Consider the following 19,021-nt stretch of genomic DNA (forward strand, 5'->3'; position numbering starts at 1 on the left):
TTTCCAACTTAGAAAATGGAAAAAGACTAAAAATAAAAATAGAGAACTACTTTAACAAGTTTTAAAAATAGAGAACTACTTTAACAAGTTTAGCAGCAGAAATTTATTTCTTGGTTTTGGCCAACAATATTTTATGCTTACTTGTTTTTCTTTTTTCTTTCTTTCTTTCTTCTTTTATCCCTACTTTCCTCCATCTTTTCTTTATTTCATTTCGTTTTTATTTCCAAGTGTAGGTTCAATTCTATTAGGGGGTGTTTTTGGTTGCCTGGTTAGATGGAAAACAATTTACATGAAAAATGTTTTCATAAAAGGAGAGGAAATTGTTGATTTCTGTTCTTTGGTTCATGGAATTCAATTTCCTTTAGAAAAGAAATTCTTAAAAGTGGAGGAAAACAAATTCTTTGTACAAGGGTGGTATTTTGTTTTGATATAACATGATTGGACTATTATACCCTTATGAAATTTTCTTAATTACATAGGTATAATTTAATATCATTATTATTGTTAGGGGCACCCCTTAATCTTTATATTTATATATAATTCCTTACCATTCCAAACCCAACCAAATAAAGGAATTCATATTATCAATAATTTATTTTCCACCAACAAAACGATGGAACTCATATTCCTAAATCCTAATACTTTATTTTTCATGGAATTTCAATTCTATTTCCCCTCAAATATTTTTCGTGAAACAAACAGACCGTTAGAGATGGACCAACATGGACCCTAATAATAATATATGAACAAATTAAATATAATAACAAATAAATAAATTGAAACAAACAATTTTTTTCGTGAAAACCACTGGCTATTTTTTTATTTTTTATTTTTTTGTAATTCTATTTTTTTTTTCTCTTGAGAACTTACAAGTACACAAGATTTATAATCCAAAATAACATAAAAATACACTAATAATTTGTAAACATGCATAATGGAAATAGAGAGAAAGGAAATACAACTTTATCATTAAAATGAAAATAACATCTTAAGGGTTGGGGTTCAGCCTTTTGGAAGAATGAAAATAACATCTTAAAATTCAAAGATTTACAAGCTTCCAAAATATTAAAGGGATCCTTTTTTTTTTTTTTTTTTTTTTTAATGCTACTAACTCTATTACACCAAAGAGTCAATAACGCTTCTACTAAGGCTTGAATTCAAAATCTCCAATATGAAAGTCCAATCCAAGTGCCATTAAACCACAAGGTCTTAGCAAATATTAAAGGAATCTAAATCTAAGCACAATCTAAACTAATAATATGTAAATGGCGAGGGTTCATTTAAGGATTGAAACCACTAAAAAAAAATGTTGTATAGAGTACGTGTGGATTGGCATAGAAATGGCCTAGTACGCGGAAGTTCCAATCTAACACAAAACCTAGTCTCTACTTTATGCTTTTTTTTGCCACTAAATTTCACATCAGCCACAATTGCAAGAGTTGCATGTGTAGTTGTCCCCGCATTTACACACATACTCAAATGTGGCCTCACTCATCACAGATCCCTCGAACTCGCTGCAAAACACAAACAATTCATTAACCACTGAAATCATTAATCCCTACTAAAAAAAATATATTTGTAAATTTATCTTCAATTTCCACTTTATCATTGGATCATCCAGAAAAGAGAATGAAATCATGGTAAAGAAGGCAAAAGAGCACACACAGATCAAAGAAGAGGAAAATGACGGAAAATGAAGCAGAGGAAAATGTAGAATTATGATTGGGATCACCCAAAAAAAAAATGAATGAGAACACACAGATCGAAGAAGAGGAAAATGAAGAATTAAGATTGGGATCACCCAAAAAAGCGAACAAAACCAATATAAAGAAGGTAAAAGAACACACAGATTGAAAAAAAAAAAAAAGGAAATGAACAGAAAATGAAGAAGAGGAAAATGAAGAATTATGATTTCTTTAGTCACCAATCCATTGTATTTATATGTGAAAAATGTGAAAATTATAAATTTGTATAATTTTTCAAAATGAAAGTGTGATCATTTATTTAAGGTCTTTAAATACTAATCCTAAATAAGCTTTTGTCCAATGATGCTGATATTACTAAATTGTCCATGAATTTGGACGGAAAAATCTTATAAACACTTAAGTTATTATATAGATATAGATATAGATGGACTTGACGCTTTGATACTCCAAACAATATTTGACCCTACATTCATCTAAAATTATAATAACTGAAATAATAACCATACATCAATAAAATATTCATAACAATATAAACATTATATTATTCCCTTTGTTTGTTAAAATGGTTCAATTGGTGGTCCAAAAAAACAATAGCTTTGTTACCTAGAGTCCTACAGTACCCTTTAAATACAATATAAAAATAATAAAATATTTATTACTTATTTAATGAAAAAAAATTGAAAATACATCACTTAATTAATATTAAATAAAGGCCCTGTTTGGTAAAAAATTGGCTTATAGGTCAATTTTAGCTTATTTGACCACTATTAATTGTTTGATTTATTGATTTAGTTAAAACATTAATATAAATGTTTGGTTAATTAACTTTTTGCAACTCCAAAAGGTTAAAATTCAAAATGCTACTCCAAGCAACTTTTTCAATTAGCTTTTTGAAAAAAGAAATTATACTAAACAACTATCAGCTAACAGCTAATTTACCAAACATTTTTCTACAATCAACTAATGTTATCAACTATTTATACCCTCTAATTAACACAATCAGCTAACAACTAACAGCTATCAGTTAACAGCCATTTTACGGCCAAACACTGATAAGTTTCTACGGTCTCTAAAAGCTGACATTTTCTTTAGCCAGCCATTATTGTTTTGTAGCATGCACAATTTTCTAATCATACTTACTCCGTATTTTTTATATGGAGTAATATTTTGAACTACAATGTTAATTGCTCTCATAGCTCAGTTGGTTAGAGCACCTGTTTAGTAAGCAGGAGGTCTTGAGTTCAACTCTCAACGAGCATATCCATTACTGTTGCTGACTAATCCGTGTTATCCTTCAAATACAATAAATTTTTAAATCATTAAATAGTGTTATATATCTATTTAATATCAAAAGACAATACATCAAATAATAATTGATGGATAAAGTTGTCTTTATATCAAATTTCATTTAAAAACAACACATCAATAATAATTAATGAATACAAATTGTTGTATTTGAATAAAAATGTTTTCTTAAAGACAACGATTTTCTTATAAAATATTACTTTTTTATGTTAAAAGATAACACTTTTAACTAAAACTATTGTCAATTTAGGACATCTCCAATGCAAGGAGATAAAGGAGGATAAATAATAAATTATAATTATAATTATAAAGTTAAAATTATTAATTATAGAACAGTGAATACCAAGTCCACAACATATATGCAAATTTCACTCTTCACTAAGTGTTGTTCGACAGGCACTCCGTACTGTTGTAGTTGTTTTCCATCCAAGCATTGAGCGGAGCATGAGCATTCTTGTAGAAGCCCCTTCAACATAAGCAATGTCTCTAGAATGTACGAGCAACTCGATCACTTGAACACGTTTAAATCTATATTTTCATAATTATTTAAACTAATAAAGAATCATGAGTATTTAAAAAAAATTAAACTAATAAAAATTTGGCACATAAAAAATTATAACATCCCATAGTAATGCGATTATTTACTTTCTCAAAATGAAGTAATGAACAATATTAGTCATCTTTTGCAACTAAACACCAAAGTTAAAAAAAAACACACGCAAATTTAAATGATCATTGTGCCTAAAAAAATAAAAATTGGAATTAATTCATTACTCTACTCCTAAGATTGAAATGAAGTGTTAAATCATAATAAATAAACAAATCAAATCTCGACAATACAAAACTATTTTGATTATAATTATTTTAAAATATAATACTATCCAAGTGGATAATATTAATATAAAAAAATAATAAACCTAAATAAAATAAACATTTGGCAATCAAATCGGCAAAAACCTGGAGTTAACCTGTAGAAAATGTTAATTGCTCTTTTTTTCAGGGTTCAATGGCTTATTTGCTCTTTTTTTCCGGATTCAATGGCTTATTTGAGGGTTATTTGAGTTCGATGGCTTAATTGTTGTTTCCCAAATAGTTCAGTGGCTTATTTGTACTTTATCCCTTATAAGTTTCATATGATAACAAAATTGAGTAATAAGAAGTTAATTATAATTACTCATCAATCGTTATAAATCCAGTCAATGAATTATTAATAGTCAAATTGAAAATCGATGATAAAAATTGATAAATTTTAATAGTCAATTAACTATTTATGGTCCAATTAAAAGTCGAGAAGAAAAACTGATAAATGTCAACAACGAAAGACCATTCATGAAATCAACTCATTGATATATAGTAAGCTTACACATAATTATTCTTAAAATTGTCATATAAGTTCATAAAATAGTAAGGGTACAAATGAAATTCTTTTAATGTTTTTTTGAAAACAAAATTATTTTAATGTTAAAATGATTTAACTAGCAAACCAAGCTTTATAGTTAAGTTGAGTCTGCATCAACCATGTCAACAAGATGGACACTTTTGTATCATTAGAATCCCCAACCTAACAAATAAGGATCTAAGAGTCAACCCAACACTTTTTAGACAATGAAAGTTGAGTTCTTTGATTATATTTTTATAAAGGATAAATAAATTAAAATAAAAAATAAGTAGTGGGCAAAAATATCACAACATAAAACAAAAACGAAGGCAAACAAATTGACAAATGTATCTTATTATTTATTTAGAAATTTTAACACTTTTGACCCTTAAACTGTTTTACTTTTAGAAATTTGGTCTATATTAATTGATTTGAACATATTTAATTGTCCATTATGTTATAATTTCAGTCCATAATGTTATATAATTATCAAAATTCCTTTAACAAATTTTTTTCTATGATGTTATTTTTGTCCTTTAAAATCAATATATACTAATGGATTGTTCCTCGTCCCTCTTAAAGAATTGCAGGCTGCTTATGAACCAAATGGATAGTATTGCCTTCCAACACACGCTTCGGGAGGGAAATCGATGCGCTGACCATCTGGCTAATCTAGGTCAGACAACTGACTGGGGCACCTCCTAGCTCGAGGTTCTGCCCATGAGTCTGATTCCTCTCCTCTCGGCTGATGCTTTCGGAGCTAGCGCCGCTCGGGTCTGGTAGTTGGCTCCTTCCCCCGTTGTAAACGGGTCTTAATTCACCAAAAACAAAAAAAAAAAAAAAAAAAAAAAAAAGACTACAAGTATAATATTATGAACAATTACGGGGATTAATTTGTTTAAATTAACTTACATGAACTAAATTTTCAAAAGTGAAACAATTCAGGAGCTAAAAGCGTCGTTTTCGACATTTATTTATTTAGACCAAATTTATAATGAACAGTGGAGGATTTGACTTTATTAACCGTTGGATTGATTATGCAATGTTAGATGTTGCCACTTTTGGAAAGAGCAGACACTGTGGCGTGATCTCACACGTCCATCATACTCTTTCTTATAGTTCACAACATCATCGGCACATATATTAAACCCTGTTTGGACATCACCCACCAGCAGCCGACTTTTCCTTTCGATTTTGGCGTGCTGAGGTCCAAATCGGTTGGAATTTTCGGGCACGCAACCAAACAGTACCTTATTTAAACACACTTAACCCCAGTCTCCTCCGGTGAGTGAGCCACACCTGTAAAAACGCACGTGCCGTTTTGACTCCCTCACGACTCGAAGCCGAAGCTTCGAAAAAGCCAGCGCTTAAACAAGCCCTAATCCATCTCTCTCGCTCCTCGCTTTCTCTCTCTAAAACCTCGATCACCTGTTGTTCCGAAGCTCGTTGTTCCGAAATTGAGCCCTAATTTGTTGGAATTCGAAGCTGGTTCGATTGAGGTTCGTGCTTATTTCTGGGTTTGCGGGTTATTTCCCCCGTTTTTGGGTGCTCATTGAGCGTATTGGGGTTTTTTTAATTGTTAGATCAAGATTCCGCGTGAACTGTCGATTTTGAAGTCCTGATTGTCACTTGGGGTTGATTAAAATTTGTTCTTTAGCATTGTCAAGGGTTTTTTCTTTGATTCTATTTTCTTTATAAAATTGGGTGTTAATTTTGCATCGTGTGTGGTTGCTTTACTGATTTGCTTCTGGATTGACGAATCGATAAGTTAATTGTATTATTGGAGTGGCTAGGAGTTTAATTGAGCTTATTTTCTATGTGGGTTTTGCTCATTTTCTTGCAGAATTGGGTCATCTTTTTGTGCCAGTGCAGAAGCCGTTGAGTGTTTATAAGTGGGATTTCCGCTGGTAATGGAGACAAATAGGGGCTAGGGCTTTGGTTCCTTAGAATTCTTTTGAGTAATTCAGTTGGAAATCTGTAAAGATTTTGGGAATCAGAATGCCAGGAACTCGGCATTGCCCCCGGATCAATACTTCTGAGCTGAAGCTTCGCATTGAAAGGAAGATTGGCCGACAAAAAACAGAGCAGTATCTTCATCTATTGGGCAGATATTTGAACTTAAAGCTTAGCAAATCTGAGTTTGATAAGCTTTGCATTAATTTGTTGGGGAGAGAGAATATCTGTCTTCATAATGGGCTTATCCGAGCAATTATTAAAAATGCAAATGTTGCTGAGACTGCTCCGCCTAAAGATGAAAAGGTGAGACCTTCTTTAAATGTCAAAGTGCCGAATGGATATGAAAGATGCAGTCTTCAGTCACTATGCAGGGATGTGTTTCCTCAGTCTCCTAGAAAGGGCAGAACACCTACACTTCGTGATCGCAAGTTCAAAGACCGGCCAAGTCCTCTGGGGCCGAATGGGAAAACCCACACTGCTATTTATGAAGACTCTGCACCCAAAGTTCTAGAACAGCAAAGTGCTACTGAGCTGCTATCCTTGGGTAGCAGGCCACCTGTTGAAGTCAATTCTGTGGAAGAGGGAGAAGAGGTTGAGCAGGCAGGCAGACCTGCAATTTACAGTAGGATCCCTGTCACAGCTCCACTAGGTGTCTCTCTAAATACAAGGGCAACAAGGAAAGTGTTACATCATGGAGCATCGTCTTTCCTTCCCCCAGAAACTTGTCACAGCACTGGTGAGTTGCCTGATTCCAGCACCCTCAGGAAAAGGTTGGAACAGAAGTTGGAGGCGGAGGGATTGAAGATCTCAACTGATTGTGCTAATCTCTTAAACAATGGATTGGATTCTTATCTGAAGAGATTACTAAAGCCATGCTTGTCATTAGCTGCCCCAAAGTCAAGACAGAAGATTGTTCAGCAACAAGCTCTACCCACTTTAAATGGGATGAGGGCTGTGAGATATATTCAAAAGCCAAGTGAATATTCTCATGTTTCATTGTTAGATTTCCGTGTTGCTATGGAGTCAAATCCTAGGATGCTCGGAGAAGATTGGCCCTTGCAGCTTGAGAAGGTTTGCTTGCGTGCATCAGAAGAACCTATGATTAATTAATCAAGATTTGTGTGGTTGTGACTTATGTCCATCAAAGGGTGTTGATATGGATCACAAGTTCATCATCTGATCTAGTAGTGATGCTGACACAGAAGGTTATTATACGCAAGCAGTAACTCATTACTCATCTACGTGGTTCCAAGCTAGAGAAAATTTTGGATCAAGGTTGTTAGGTTGTATATACATCTCAGAGCTGATTATTTCTGGATTGGGGGTCGTGGCCTCATAAAGTATGGAGATATTAATACCTGTAAGATTGTAGCAATTACAAATAGTTCAGTGCGCATCACCATCTAATATCAGTAGCTTGTTCATCTTTCTTCTGTTAATAAAGGTCATTTTTTGAGTATCCAGACTCTATTTATTTATGTTCTCCCCTTCTCTACTCCCTTTAATTCCAATGAAAGAACACAGATAGGTGCAAGTTCATTTTTGTTCACTGCAAGCCTCATTCATTTAGTTGGTCAATTTTACTTGATAAGATCTCAGTAAGTATGCTAACCTTTTTTAATCCTTGGCGTTCCGTTCTATTTATAAATAGTCAAGTGTACAGTTGTATGTCCTTTGGATGGCTCAAAATGATATTCAAGCAAAGGTGTGTCCATGTCTTTAGTTGTTTTCAGCTATATCAGATTCTATCCTTTAATTGTTTTTGGAGTAAAAAGCATGGTTATAGTCTAATGTAATTATACAATCAATAGCAAGTCTACTTCTTTCATGTATTCCATGTGCACATTTTGTTGGAATTTTCTAACTTCATCCATGGTTGAGCTATATATTAAGTCGATTACTCAAATAAGAATGGGCTGCATAAGATTTCTGTACTATTTAGGATATAGGGATGGAAGATGTATAGAATTGTGACTTTCTTTCTTGTGCCGATGAGATAGTAGTCAACTAATGAGGAAATGGCGGGTTCCTACCCCTCCCCTAGCCTACCGAAGAAGAAGTTAAATTTGTTCATACTTAAAGGAAGTCCATTTAGCATTCTACAAAGAACGTGGAAGGTATGGGAGATAATGATCAATTAAGGTATGCAGACTGATTTTTCTACTCATATTAGCACTTCAAGTAATGGTTGTTTATTGCTCATTGTGATTCTTCTCTCAATTTATTTCTAGGAACGTAAATGAGTTAGGTTGCAATCAAAGTCTTGAATTGCTCCATTCCAAGTTGCTTTAACAGTCGGTCGTTTTTACCATGCAAAAGTACAGAAAATGACAGATTTGCTTCAAGTTGGTGAGCTTTTACTTTTTCATCTTTCTTTAATCTGTGTACTTCTTATTTGACGGCTCCTTGTGCAAAGTGTGAAAAAACAATAGCGAAAATAAAACAGGCATCCTGAAGTGCATATCTTTTATGTGCTGTTCATTGCTAAGATAATTTATCAGGAATTAATAATTTTATCATGCTTTCATGTCATTCATTTATTTTTTTCTTTTATTTGAATATGTTTCAAAACAAAATCATCTTTCAAGGATTGTGTGTTCTTTTTAAAACTTTCATTGTTTGTATGATTTTCTTATATACTGCCTACTTCCACAAATATCTGTCACTTTTACCATTCAATTCCATTAAACCTTAAGTTTGGATGCACGTAAGTTTATGTTTTCAAAATAAATATTAGACATTAAGAAACTAAAGTTCTAGTAGTTGTAAAAGTTACAACTCAATTTTCTAAAGAATGTGTTTTCAAATATTAGTTACTACTCTGTATTAGATTGTGTTGACCCTTGGGAAGTGAACATGACAGTTTTTGAGTAATTAATAAGAGATAGCAGGCTACATAGATTACTTAAAGACTATTTGGTGGCAAATAGCGTTTTCACTTTTGGGTGCTCCTGAACTTTAGTAAACACCAAAATGGATCCAAGGTTAGGCATTAGACGAGATTGCAATATAAGATGGAAGGTGAATGTTGAAGATGATTAGTGGAAGTGAGCAGTCTTTTTGAGCACCATTCTGTACATTTAAGAAGAAAATATTAGTTGGGGCCAACCCCAGCCAAGTTGGTCAGGTTGTTGATTTGGTAACCACAAGGTTACAAGTTCGACTCCTAGCGGGAACAGCTTATTGGCCTTTTTGGTTTGAGCCGGTTAGCTATGGGCAACCTAGGCTGGTTGGTTTATCTCATTATGATCTTTTAATTGTTACAAGTTCGACTCCTAGCGGGAGCGGCCTATTGGCCTTTTTGGTTTGAGCCGGTCAGATATGGGCAACCTAGGTTGGTTGGTTTACCTCGTTGTAATCTTTTAGTTGTGTTTGAGGTACCAAAAACAGAAGCCGAAGGTTTGCATAAGGAAGAGGAGACAAGTGGCCCTGATAAGAGCCACACTTATGTCACAAAAGGAGGCATGAATTAAATGTATGCTTTTTTGCTTTGACATTTTTGCCCTTCTGGCCGAAGGGGAACCTGGCACACTGGCAGCTGTTTCTCTACTTCTAGTGACTATTCATTTACTTGCATGCATTTTAAGAACTGTGCCTAATTGGCTATTGATTTTGCATATTTCTAGTTAAAGTATGAGAAGGTGCAATATGCAGGTTCATGATCATCTCAGTTTTTTCCATACCCGGCCCGAATTTGGATACACTCACCTGACTGGCATCTTGGATATCTGAAACTGAATTATTCCCAGAAGCCAAGAGTCCCAAGACTCGTGGCAAAGCTATTTGCTAATACACTGCACAACGAAACTGTTGGGCGGTGGCTTGGAGAGCCGAGCCCAGCATCCTACATTCCTGCCATCGAAACGTGACACAAGTATAAGAAAATAGAGTTGCGCCTTCGCTCTGCAGCTCGGAGAGCCTAGTCCCCTTGGCTACTAGTTTTAGCTTTTGGTGTAGTGGTTTGATCCTGACAGAAACCTATCAAGATAATGCAGGTACCGAGTGGAATTTGATGTGATTCATTATTGGATTCTTTATAGCTTGGCTACGCATTTATCTATGTCACATAATTATCACTGTCCAGTTCTCCAACTGCACCAGTGAGAGAGAAAGCCTTCAGATTGAAATATTGAAGTGCTGATGGTTTCATTAATATGTGAAGTTGCCCTTTGTGCAGAATGTGGATACCATCATCTCACCCTCAGGCCTTTAGATTCTGAGATACCGGGACAGGTCCCGAGACACAATTCAGTTGGTCGACCAATCCAAAATACGGGTTCAAATCGTACCAATGGGAGCGGTATAGATTTGTCCCACTGAGGCAACATGCAAACCAGTCAACAGTGCCACATATCAACACGGCCCGGCCTGTTCATCCAGAATTAGGTATGTGCTAATCTCCCTTCTCTTGTGTACTTGGAGGGATAAGTACTACTTTGTGATTGTCTGCCTTGCTTAAAGAAAGGTTGTGGCCAGGTTAAATCATCCCTCACATCTCCCCATGGCCCATGAACATTCTTTGTTTTGTTAGGCTAAAATCATTCACAGTAGTCTCAACTGTGGCGTCATCTTTTTGGAATTCTAGACAAAAACAAATACACAAAAGGAATGTGATTAAAAGATTTTTGTTGAGTATACTCAGATTTCCACCGTTGGACACTATGACTAATCCCCTCGCTGAATTGTAAGAACCCAAAACACCTCTTTTGGGTGAGTGGGACAGCTGGTATGAAAATTTAAAGCTGCTCTATATCCAAAGTTAAAGATCGAACCTTTAACCTTTGATTAAGGATGGATAAGTTCCTTCCACTCAACCATACTACAGGTTGTAATTAAAAGATGTTATTACTCTAAATGCATTATGGTGTCAATGACATTGTGGGGCAGGCAGCACATGTTGATTAGAAGTTACCAATTTTATTATTTTCCACCATGAAATACAAACAACTTTATATTTCAATTAAGCCCCAAAAGGTGACCCGACTGGCTGAGTAGGTGGAGCATGGTTCACATATTCAGAATTTTTTGAGTTTGATTCTTGTCGTCAACACCATCTTGGTCGAGTCCATTTGCCCAAAGTCTTCGTAATATTGTTTGTGAGTTATTATATAAGAGTGAGATTTTCCTCGTCACTCAAAAGAATTTATAACTTATAAATTAAAAGATTCTTTCCATTATCGCTTTCCATTAAACCACCCAATAATGCTACATTGTTTGTACGTCAATGTCAAAACGTAGGATAATTTGCTAGGTCATCACCACGTGCTTAGCTTGCCAAACTTGAATATTCTTCACTTTTTTATCATTCATTTTTCAATTAAATTTGATACTCATTATTAAAAATATTTCAAAACTAAAATTAACTTAACCAATAAACCATGTCCAATTGTCCATGAGATTTGCATGGGATCGGAAGAGCTCCCTCAGTCAAAAGCAACTCAAGCAAGTGGCAAAAAGACAGCAAGCTAAGCTATACTAATACAACTTGTAATTCAAGAAAATTATTGGATCTAATTATTCAAATCATGAAATTTATCATGTACGAGAATGATGATTCTGAGTGATCAAAACAAATATCAACTTCCAATCTCATCAAAGGGATGAACGACTGAGATTCGGCCCAAATCTTATTTCCGACCTCAGTTTATTTCACCAAACTTACACAAATACAGACTCACCTACATTTATCCATCTATTTCAGCAAGTAATAGAAATCAGAAATTTTTTATTCTTTTTTAAAAAAAATTTCTTTTGGAACGGATAATAACTAATAACTTAGTTAAACCTTCCACAATCAAAACGGATATTCCCATTCCGACCCGTCTTGACACCAACCCGACCCAGTTTAGTAATAGCAGCTTTGAAAGCATTTTGAAAAGCTTTAGGGTTGTTTGCCCACAAGTCTACAGTGGACTTGGAACGTGAATCTGTGTACAAAACTTGATCAGAAGTGAATAAACCCATTCCCTTTTGCAGATTCTTGAAATAAACATTGTCGAATGTTCTGGGCGTGACCGGGTCCATATTGATGGCTATCAATGGGTTAACATTTCTAGGGCACATTGCTTGTAACTGAGACGCATATTGCTTGTTCAGAGTTGGGTCCACCGGGCTTTTCGGGCTAAAATTATAAATCCGATTGGAGAATCTGTTGCAGTGAGAAAATCCTAGCGTATGGGCAGCTGCACAAATCATAATATATATCATCAATATCAATATCAATATAATATAAATATACAGATTTTCTATGGTGTCGACTGTCGATTAAACCACATATATACAATACGAGCATATTAAAAAAGTTCATCATCAAACCATAGAATAAGTGAAATACAACTTGCACCACATTATAAGTTTCTTGTAAAAGCATAAAAGGCCAAATACTAGTGGACATACATTTGCCATTGCCAATGCATTTATATCTGGTTTGAAAGATTCCAATCTCAATACACATAGCACAAATGCAGAAAGTTGTCCACTTATAATTTTTTTTACCCTTTTTTTTTTTTTTTTAACCTTTACTAGTTCTCAAAATTTTATTGTTACACTATAAGATGTTATAAACGTTGCACGTATATAAGCTCAACTGGTTAGACTAATACCTGAAAGAGCGATCATGTCAGTTTGAGAAAGACCATGAGAAGCAAACATGGTGTTCAGTTGAACCAAATTGAAGGTTGGCTTTGGTAGTTTCCCTTCAACGTTGGCCGCCTTTGATGTTAAACCGTCAAGTCTTCCCAACTCAATCGGGTACCATGGACCCCCAGCCTGCATTAATACAATAATAATATCATCATTTATATGTACATTTATTTTATTATCATCATATATTATACAAGTTACTCGTTAATTTAAAACAGATAGGGTCCGTGTCTCTTTTATTTTTATTTTACTAGTTGACTTATAAATAGGATGGGCCAACTAAAATTAAATATGGTACAAAGTATGATAGGAGCTGTCGGACTAACCAGAGAGATAACGTCACGGGTGGCAATGGCAAGAATATCGGCACAGGAGACTTTGTTTTTGCATCTGGGGATTGCATCAACCGCCGCCTTTGCCTTGATAACCGTATCAAAACCATCTCCGGCGAGCGACAGATTATCCGGGTGGTCCTTCTCCGCCGTGTTTCCCGCCGTCGACGCCACCACCACCGACGCATCACATCCCTGTTACATTTTCATAACAACACCACCATTAAAACTCGAGATTGAAACAAGCACTACTGAAAATTATGGAATTTCCGACCACCTAAAAGTGATCTTAAATCAAGTCGAAAGCCTTGTTCCGACCACTTTTGGTAACCTCCGTCGCTATTTCCGACCACTTTTTACTTTCGACTTGATTTAATATTACTTTCAGGTGGTCGGAAATTTTATAATTTCCAGTTGTGACGTACTCCGACAGAGACTGACTGAGAAGCTATTTGGGTAACTGACGATTTACCTCTTCTAGCAACTCTGTGACACGGAAGATTAGTTTATCGTAAACTGAGAAAAAAAAAGTACCTCGACGAAGCAATCATGGAAGAAGAGACGGAGAGTGGCGGGGACGGTGACGAAAGTCTGCTGAAATTTCTGGGTGACAACGTTTTTGACGATGTTTTCGACATTGGGGCAGACGTTGGCGTAATAGTTCTGTCGGAGCTGAGCAGAGGCACAGAAGAGGCAAAGAGAGAGTGAAAGAACAGACACGACGAGATTTAATTGACCCATGGTGTATGCTTTGATATATGCAGTTCAAACTCGGTGATGATGAACAATTAAGTAGCAAGTAATGTTGAGCAGAGGGATTATATATATTTAAGGATCAGACGCCCAATCGCTATATTAGCCAGCTGGCTTAGAATCTTTAATTTCTTAACCATAGATAATAATCCTATAGCAACAAAACAAAAAGAAAGAGGAAACCATTAGTTAGAATTGATAATGGCTTCATTACTACTTCAACTCATAACATTATATGTGACTTGCAATGTTTATTTTATTTTGCAGACAGGGCCAAATATGGTTGTTACTGTTAAGGTTTGAACCTTAGTCTCTTCTCTTAAATACTGTCTACTGAACCAGTGAGTTAAGCATATACGGGCTCACTTCTACAGTTATAACTCGCCAAAAGTTGTCTGGTAAAATTGAAAAGAGTCGCATTCAAAATATAATTTACTGACAAATTATATCATTTTCAAAATAAATTTGTATTTAAATCTCATTTGGGTTCTTTATTTGATAGATGTCGTATGTGAATGGACAAAAATTTTAAAAAGATGTGATCGCGGATAGACAAATGTGCTGGCCGCCATATATTTTAATACTTAAATTTAGAACTGCTCTCCTCGTAGCCATGTTGTGTTGTGTTTAGAAATTATTAATAAATCCATAAGCTTTGGTCCAAGAGAGAGAAACACCTTGAGGTGGCTAATTTTATTCACAAATAATATTGTACTTTTAAATATTTATTTTATTCAAATACACCACATAAATCTATTAATTGATTTTTAAAAAATATAAATTTAACTGGGGCCCATCGTAAGATTTTAAACAAATCACTAACAATAGGTTTAGTTTGCTGAAGAATATTTGAAAGAAAATGAAATTAAAATTTTATGAAAAATTGATTTTATTGTTTGGTTGGTGGAAAAGAAATTACTGAGAATATGAATTTCATTGTTCGTTTGGTTGGATTTGAAATTGTAAAAAATAATGAGTATAAAGACAATTATACCCCTATACAATAATAATAATAATAATAATAATAATAATAATAATAATAATAATAATAATAATAATAATAATAATAATGGTAATTAAGAAAAATTGATAAGAGCATAATTATCCTATTTATTTTCCATGACAAACAAAATACCAATAAGGACCATGAAAAATGTTTTTCATGAACCAAACAAAGAAAATTTTAATTTTCTTCAAATTCAAATAAACATTTTCCAGCAAACCAAATATACCCCTTAATTGAATTGGATATATTTGTGCTGTACTAATCAAGGCAATTCAAGCCAAAACAGAGAAAAAGATGTTTGCCAACCTAGACATCAATTTGGAAATTAAAATATACGTAAATTTTCAAACTCACAATTAAAAGTGGGTATTTTTATTATATTTAATAATTTAATAATTACATACAAAAAAAAAAAAGATTGGTCAATATTTATACACAGGATAAAAATTATATATATATATATATATATATATATATATATATATATATATATATATATATATATATATATATATATAAAATAATGGAAGAGGTGTTGCATGTGGTTGAGAAGCTACATTTAAAACTAAGAAGTTGGGTTAAGTTCTTTGTGCATAAAAGTGTACAATTTGATAGGAATAAGGTTCAAATTGGCTACTGAACGTAACCTGAAAATGCAATTAGGCCACTGGACGAAAAAAAAGTGCAATTAGGCCACTGAACACTCCAAAAATGTGCAATTTCACCTGATAGCAGGTTACCCTCAATTTTAGCAGGTTATCTTCTTACGTGGCAGCTGAGTTGGCATTTTTAATAAATTTTAATTAATTTTTAATAAATTTTAATAATAAATTTTTATTAAAAATTTTTTTTAAAAAATAAAAACAACTTTATTTTATTTTTTATTTAATTTTTTCCAATTTTTTATAAAATTTATTATTAAAATTAATTATTAAAAATTATTTAAAAATTATTAAAAATGCCAACTAAGCTGCCACGTAAGCAGGTAACTTGCTAAAATTGATGGTAACCTGCTATTCGGTGAAATTGCATACGTTTGGAGAGTTCAGTGGCCTAATTGCACGTTTTTGGAGTATTCAATGACCTAATTGCACTTTTTTTTTCGTTCAGTGGCCAATTTGAACCTTATTCCCAATTTGATATTATGTCTTAAAGTTATACATGCTTGATTTACCTTCTCATAGATCTTGACCGTGATTCCATAACATCCAAAATTAGCCTGACAAAGTTGGAATACGTAAGTTATAAAAAAATAAAAATAAATAATGATGATGATGAAATATCTTGAAGTAGTATTCACGTTGTACATAGACTTCAAACTCAAAAGTCTAGCTAGCAGTGCATATCCATACGTTATATTTGGCTATTAGCTACTGCAACCCCCTCCGCCCCCCCCCCCCCCCCCCCCCCCCAAAAAAAAAAAAAAAAAAAAAAAAAAAAAAAAAAAAAAACCAACCAGAGAGACAACTAATCTTGAATTCTTTTGCCATAAACTCATAGTTTAACGAAAAACCCATTGGATCTGATACATTGTGGATTAGATTCCTGTATAAACATTGACTTTAGACCATGTGATTTGCAATGTTTGAATTGCATCATTGCATGTGCCAACCACACACTTACAAAGATTAGATAAAGCATATATATTTTTTTTTGAATGCTTAGATAAAGCATATTTATTTTGTCTTAATTGAAAGTATATGCATATTAAATTGAAAGATATATTTTCTCTTTAATTAACGAAAAGATTAACATAATAATTAGATTATATATTTATATTTTATATATTTCAGTTAATAAATTAATATCAATAAATTATATTTTTGTTAAAATCCATCAATTTCTTTTAAATAACATTTTAAGTTTAAGTTTTATAAATAATATAACGACTCTATAACTTATTAGAACGTATAACTTATTTTAAGCTACCAATAAATTATAAATTTTATTTGATAAAATTTTACAAACTTAAAATCACTCTTATTTGAGCTTATTTTCAAACGCTATAAAACATAGTGTTTGAATAATAAGTCATAATTTTTTCATTATTTCATTCATTTTCATCACTATCAGTGTTGCAAAAATCGCGTCTAGACACCACCCGGCCGCGACGAAGAAGGCCGGAATCGGCCTCCTCCGCGGCCGGGCGGCTGCCTAGCCGGCTGTACCCTCGTTTTTTTTTTTTTTTTTTTTTTTTTTTGGATTGTTGAAAAGTATAAAAAATTTGTCAAGGCATAACTTTTAACTCAGTTATCTATTTTAGACAATTTTTTTTTTTTGAAATCGGCGCCAGGGCGCCTAACATATTTTGCAACCTTGATCAGTATACATTTACAAAAATTGAATACACTACCATTATGTAATTAAAATCCACCCGTCCCCCTCCTTTTCTCATTTTAGCATGGTTTTCTCTCTCTCCTCCCTCCCCCCCCCCCCCCCCCCCCACCCCCCACCCTCACCTTTTTTTTTCCCTATTTTTCTTTTGTGTTTCCTTCTTCTCTCCTTTGTAAAATTTGTATTTGGTCTCATTATTCATAAGCTCATCAACCCTTTATTATTATTACTCCATCATATTTTGTGCATTTGATTCAATTAACAAGACTTCAGTGAAGTTATTTATAATTCAATTTTTGATATATTAAATTTAGTATATATTATTGTATTAGTATATAAAATTTATATATTTAGAAACCAAATTAAAAGTATTACTAAACACACACACACAAAATTAAAAATAATAAGAAAATAAGCAAAGAACAAAGAATTAATTTGATCAATATATATATAGTATACATGACAAGTAAAATTAGACAGATATTAACATGTACCTAAGAATTGGCTACTTTAATAACTAATTGTAATATGTGCATATGTTCTTTTTTGTCCATTCTAACATTTATTAACTTCACGAACATCTAATTTTACCAAACACATACTTCTACCTCCAATCAACTAGTTTAAAATCTATCATCAGCTTCTAGACTGCTATCCTCTACTAGCTTTTCAGCTAGATATGCCAAACAAAGTCAACGGACAAATATTGAGAAACCTTTTCAAATAAAATTTTATATTATTCGATTTTAAATTAGTTAAAATTCGATATAAAAGTTAGATATCAAAACTCTTAATCAAATTATTATATAAAAAAATAAAAAAAAAAATAATGAAATTACCTAATATGAAGGTGAGGGAATAAGAAATAGAAGACAGATGGGTATAGCGAGGAACAGTGGTCAATTATACCACCTAATTAGATCTGGACAATATATATATTATTATTAACAGTTAAGACTTAAGAGGTAATCATGTACGGATGGGAGTGTTTGATACAAGCAAGACAGCTTAAGCTCACTATTATATTCTATCTGTTTAGGTAGCTCTATTCTGTTGTTTTCCTCTCTGTGTTACACTTGTTTATTATTAAATTTTTGTCATGATTACTATAGACTATAGTGACAGTTTTAATTCGTTACTTTTATTTTATTTTGACAAATTTCATACTCGATTATTTCGAAATGGACATAATATATTCCACTAAGATTTCGTTAACAAATGATAAATACTATCCATTTTGAGATAACTTTAATTAACGGAAAATTAAAGCCTGTAGCCACTACTTTATATTGCATTTTAGATGAAACTTGCATTGTAATTTTAGTTGGTAAAGAACCATAAAGAAATAACCTGACTAAAAGGGGACCTTAAACCTTAAACCCTAAACCTATGACCAATTCAAATTAAGAATGTCAATAAATAGCTCCCATGGAGTGTTGAACTTGAAACTTTGTGGTTACACATCCAACTTGGATGGGTGGTCCATTTATAGGTCATTGAATTAATATGTATTGAGAAAGGATAATATGAAAACAATGTTTTTTACATTAAAAAAAATGTAAAATAATGATAGTCATCGATTCGACATGATCAACATCTCTAAAATAAG

General features: G+C 33.1%; 2 protein-coding genes across 2 annotated transcripts; one reads left to right on the forward strand and one right to left on the reverse strand.

Moving 5' to 3' along the window:
* The first annotated feature begins 5,656 nt into the window (after positions 1–5,656).
* On the forward strand, positions 5,657–7,806 carry LOC109177490. The gene is made up of 2 exons (XM_019326857.1): positions 5,657–5,888; positions 6,233–7,806. The coding sequence occupies exon 2, from the start codon at positions 6,388–6,390 to the stop codon at positions 7,453–7,455; it is 1,068 nt and encodes a 355-aa protein (XP_019182402.1). The 5' UTR covers positions 5,657–5,888; positions 6,233–6,387; the 3' UTR covers positions 7,456–7,806.
* A 4,096-nt stretch (positions 7,807–11,902) lies between these two features.
* Positions 11,903–14,135, reverse strand: LOC109177969 (peroxidase 51-like). Its single transcript, XM_019327486.1, has 4 exons — positions 13,854–14,135; positions 13,314–13,514; positions 12,948–13,113; positions 11,903–12,527 (listed from the first exon to the last, which is right to left on the reverse strand). The coding sequence occupies exons 1-4, from the start codon at positions 14,058–14,060 to the stop codon at positions 12,121–12,123; spliced, it is 981 nt and encodes a 326-aa protein (XP_019183031.1). The 5' UTR covers positions 14,061–14,135; the 3' UTR covers positions 11,903–12,120.
* Positions 14,136–19,021: the final 4,886 nt, after the last annotated feature.

This window comes from Ipomoea nil, unplaced genomic scaffold, assembly GCF_001879475.1.
Source record: "Ipomoea nil cultivar Tokyo-kokei standard unplaced genomic scaffold, Asagao_1.1 scaffold0805, whole genome shotgun sequence".
NCBI classification, from domain to species: domain Eukaryota; kingdom Viridiplantae; phylum Streptophyta; class Magnoliopsida; order Solanales; family Convolvulaceae; genus Ipomoea; species Ipomoea nil.

What these genes read in the sequence shown, in the direction of transcription:
- LOC109177490 (XM_019326857.1), top strand. Translation starts at nt 6,388, where the DNA reads ATGCCAGGAACTCGGCATTGCCCCCGGATCAATACTTCTGAGCTGAAG.
- LOC109177969 (XM_019327486.1), bottom strand. Translation starts at nt 14,060, where the DNA reads ATGGGTCAATTAAATCTCGTCGTGTCTGTTCTTTCACTCTCTCTTTGC. An exon ending in TCCATGATTGCTTCGTCGAG is followed by an intron (nt 13,515 to 13,853) that starts GTACTTTTTTTT and finishes AAAATGTAACAG; the next exon opens with GGATGTGATGCGTCGGTGGT. An exon ending in TGACATGATCGCTCTTTCAG is followed by an intron (nt 12,528 to 12,947) that starts GTATTAGTCTAA and finishes TGATTTGTGCAG; the next exon opens with CTGCCCATACGCTAGGATTT.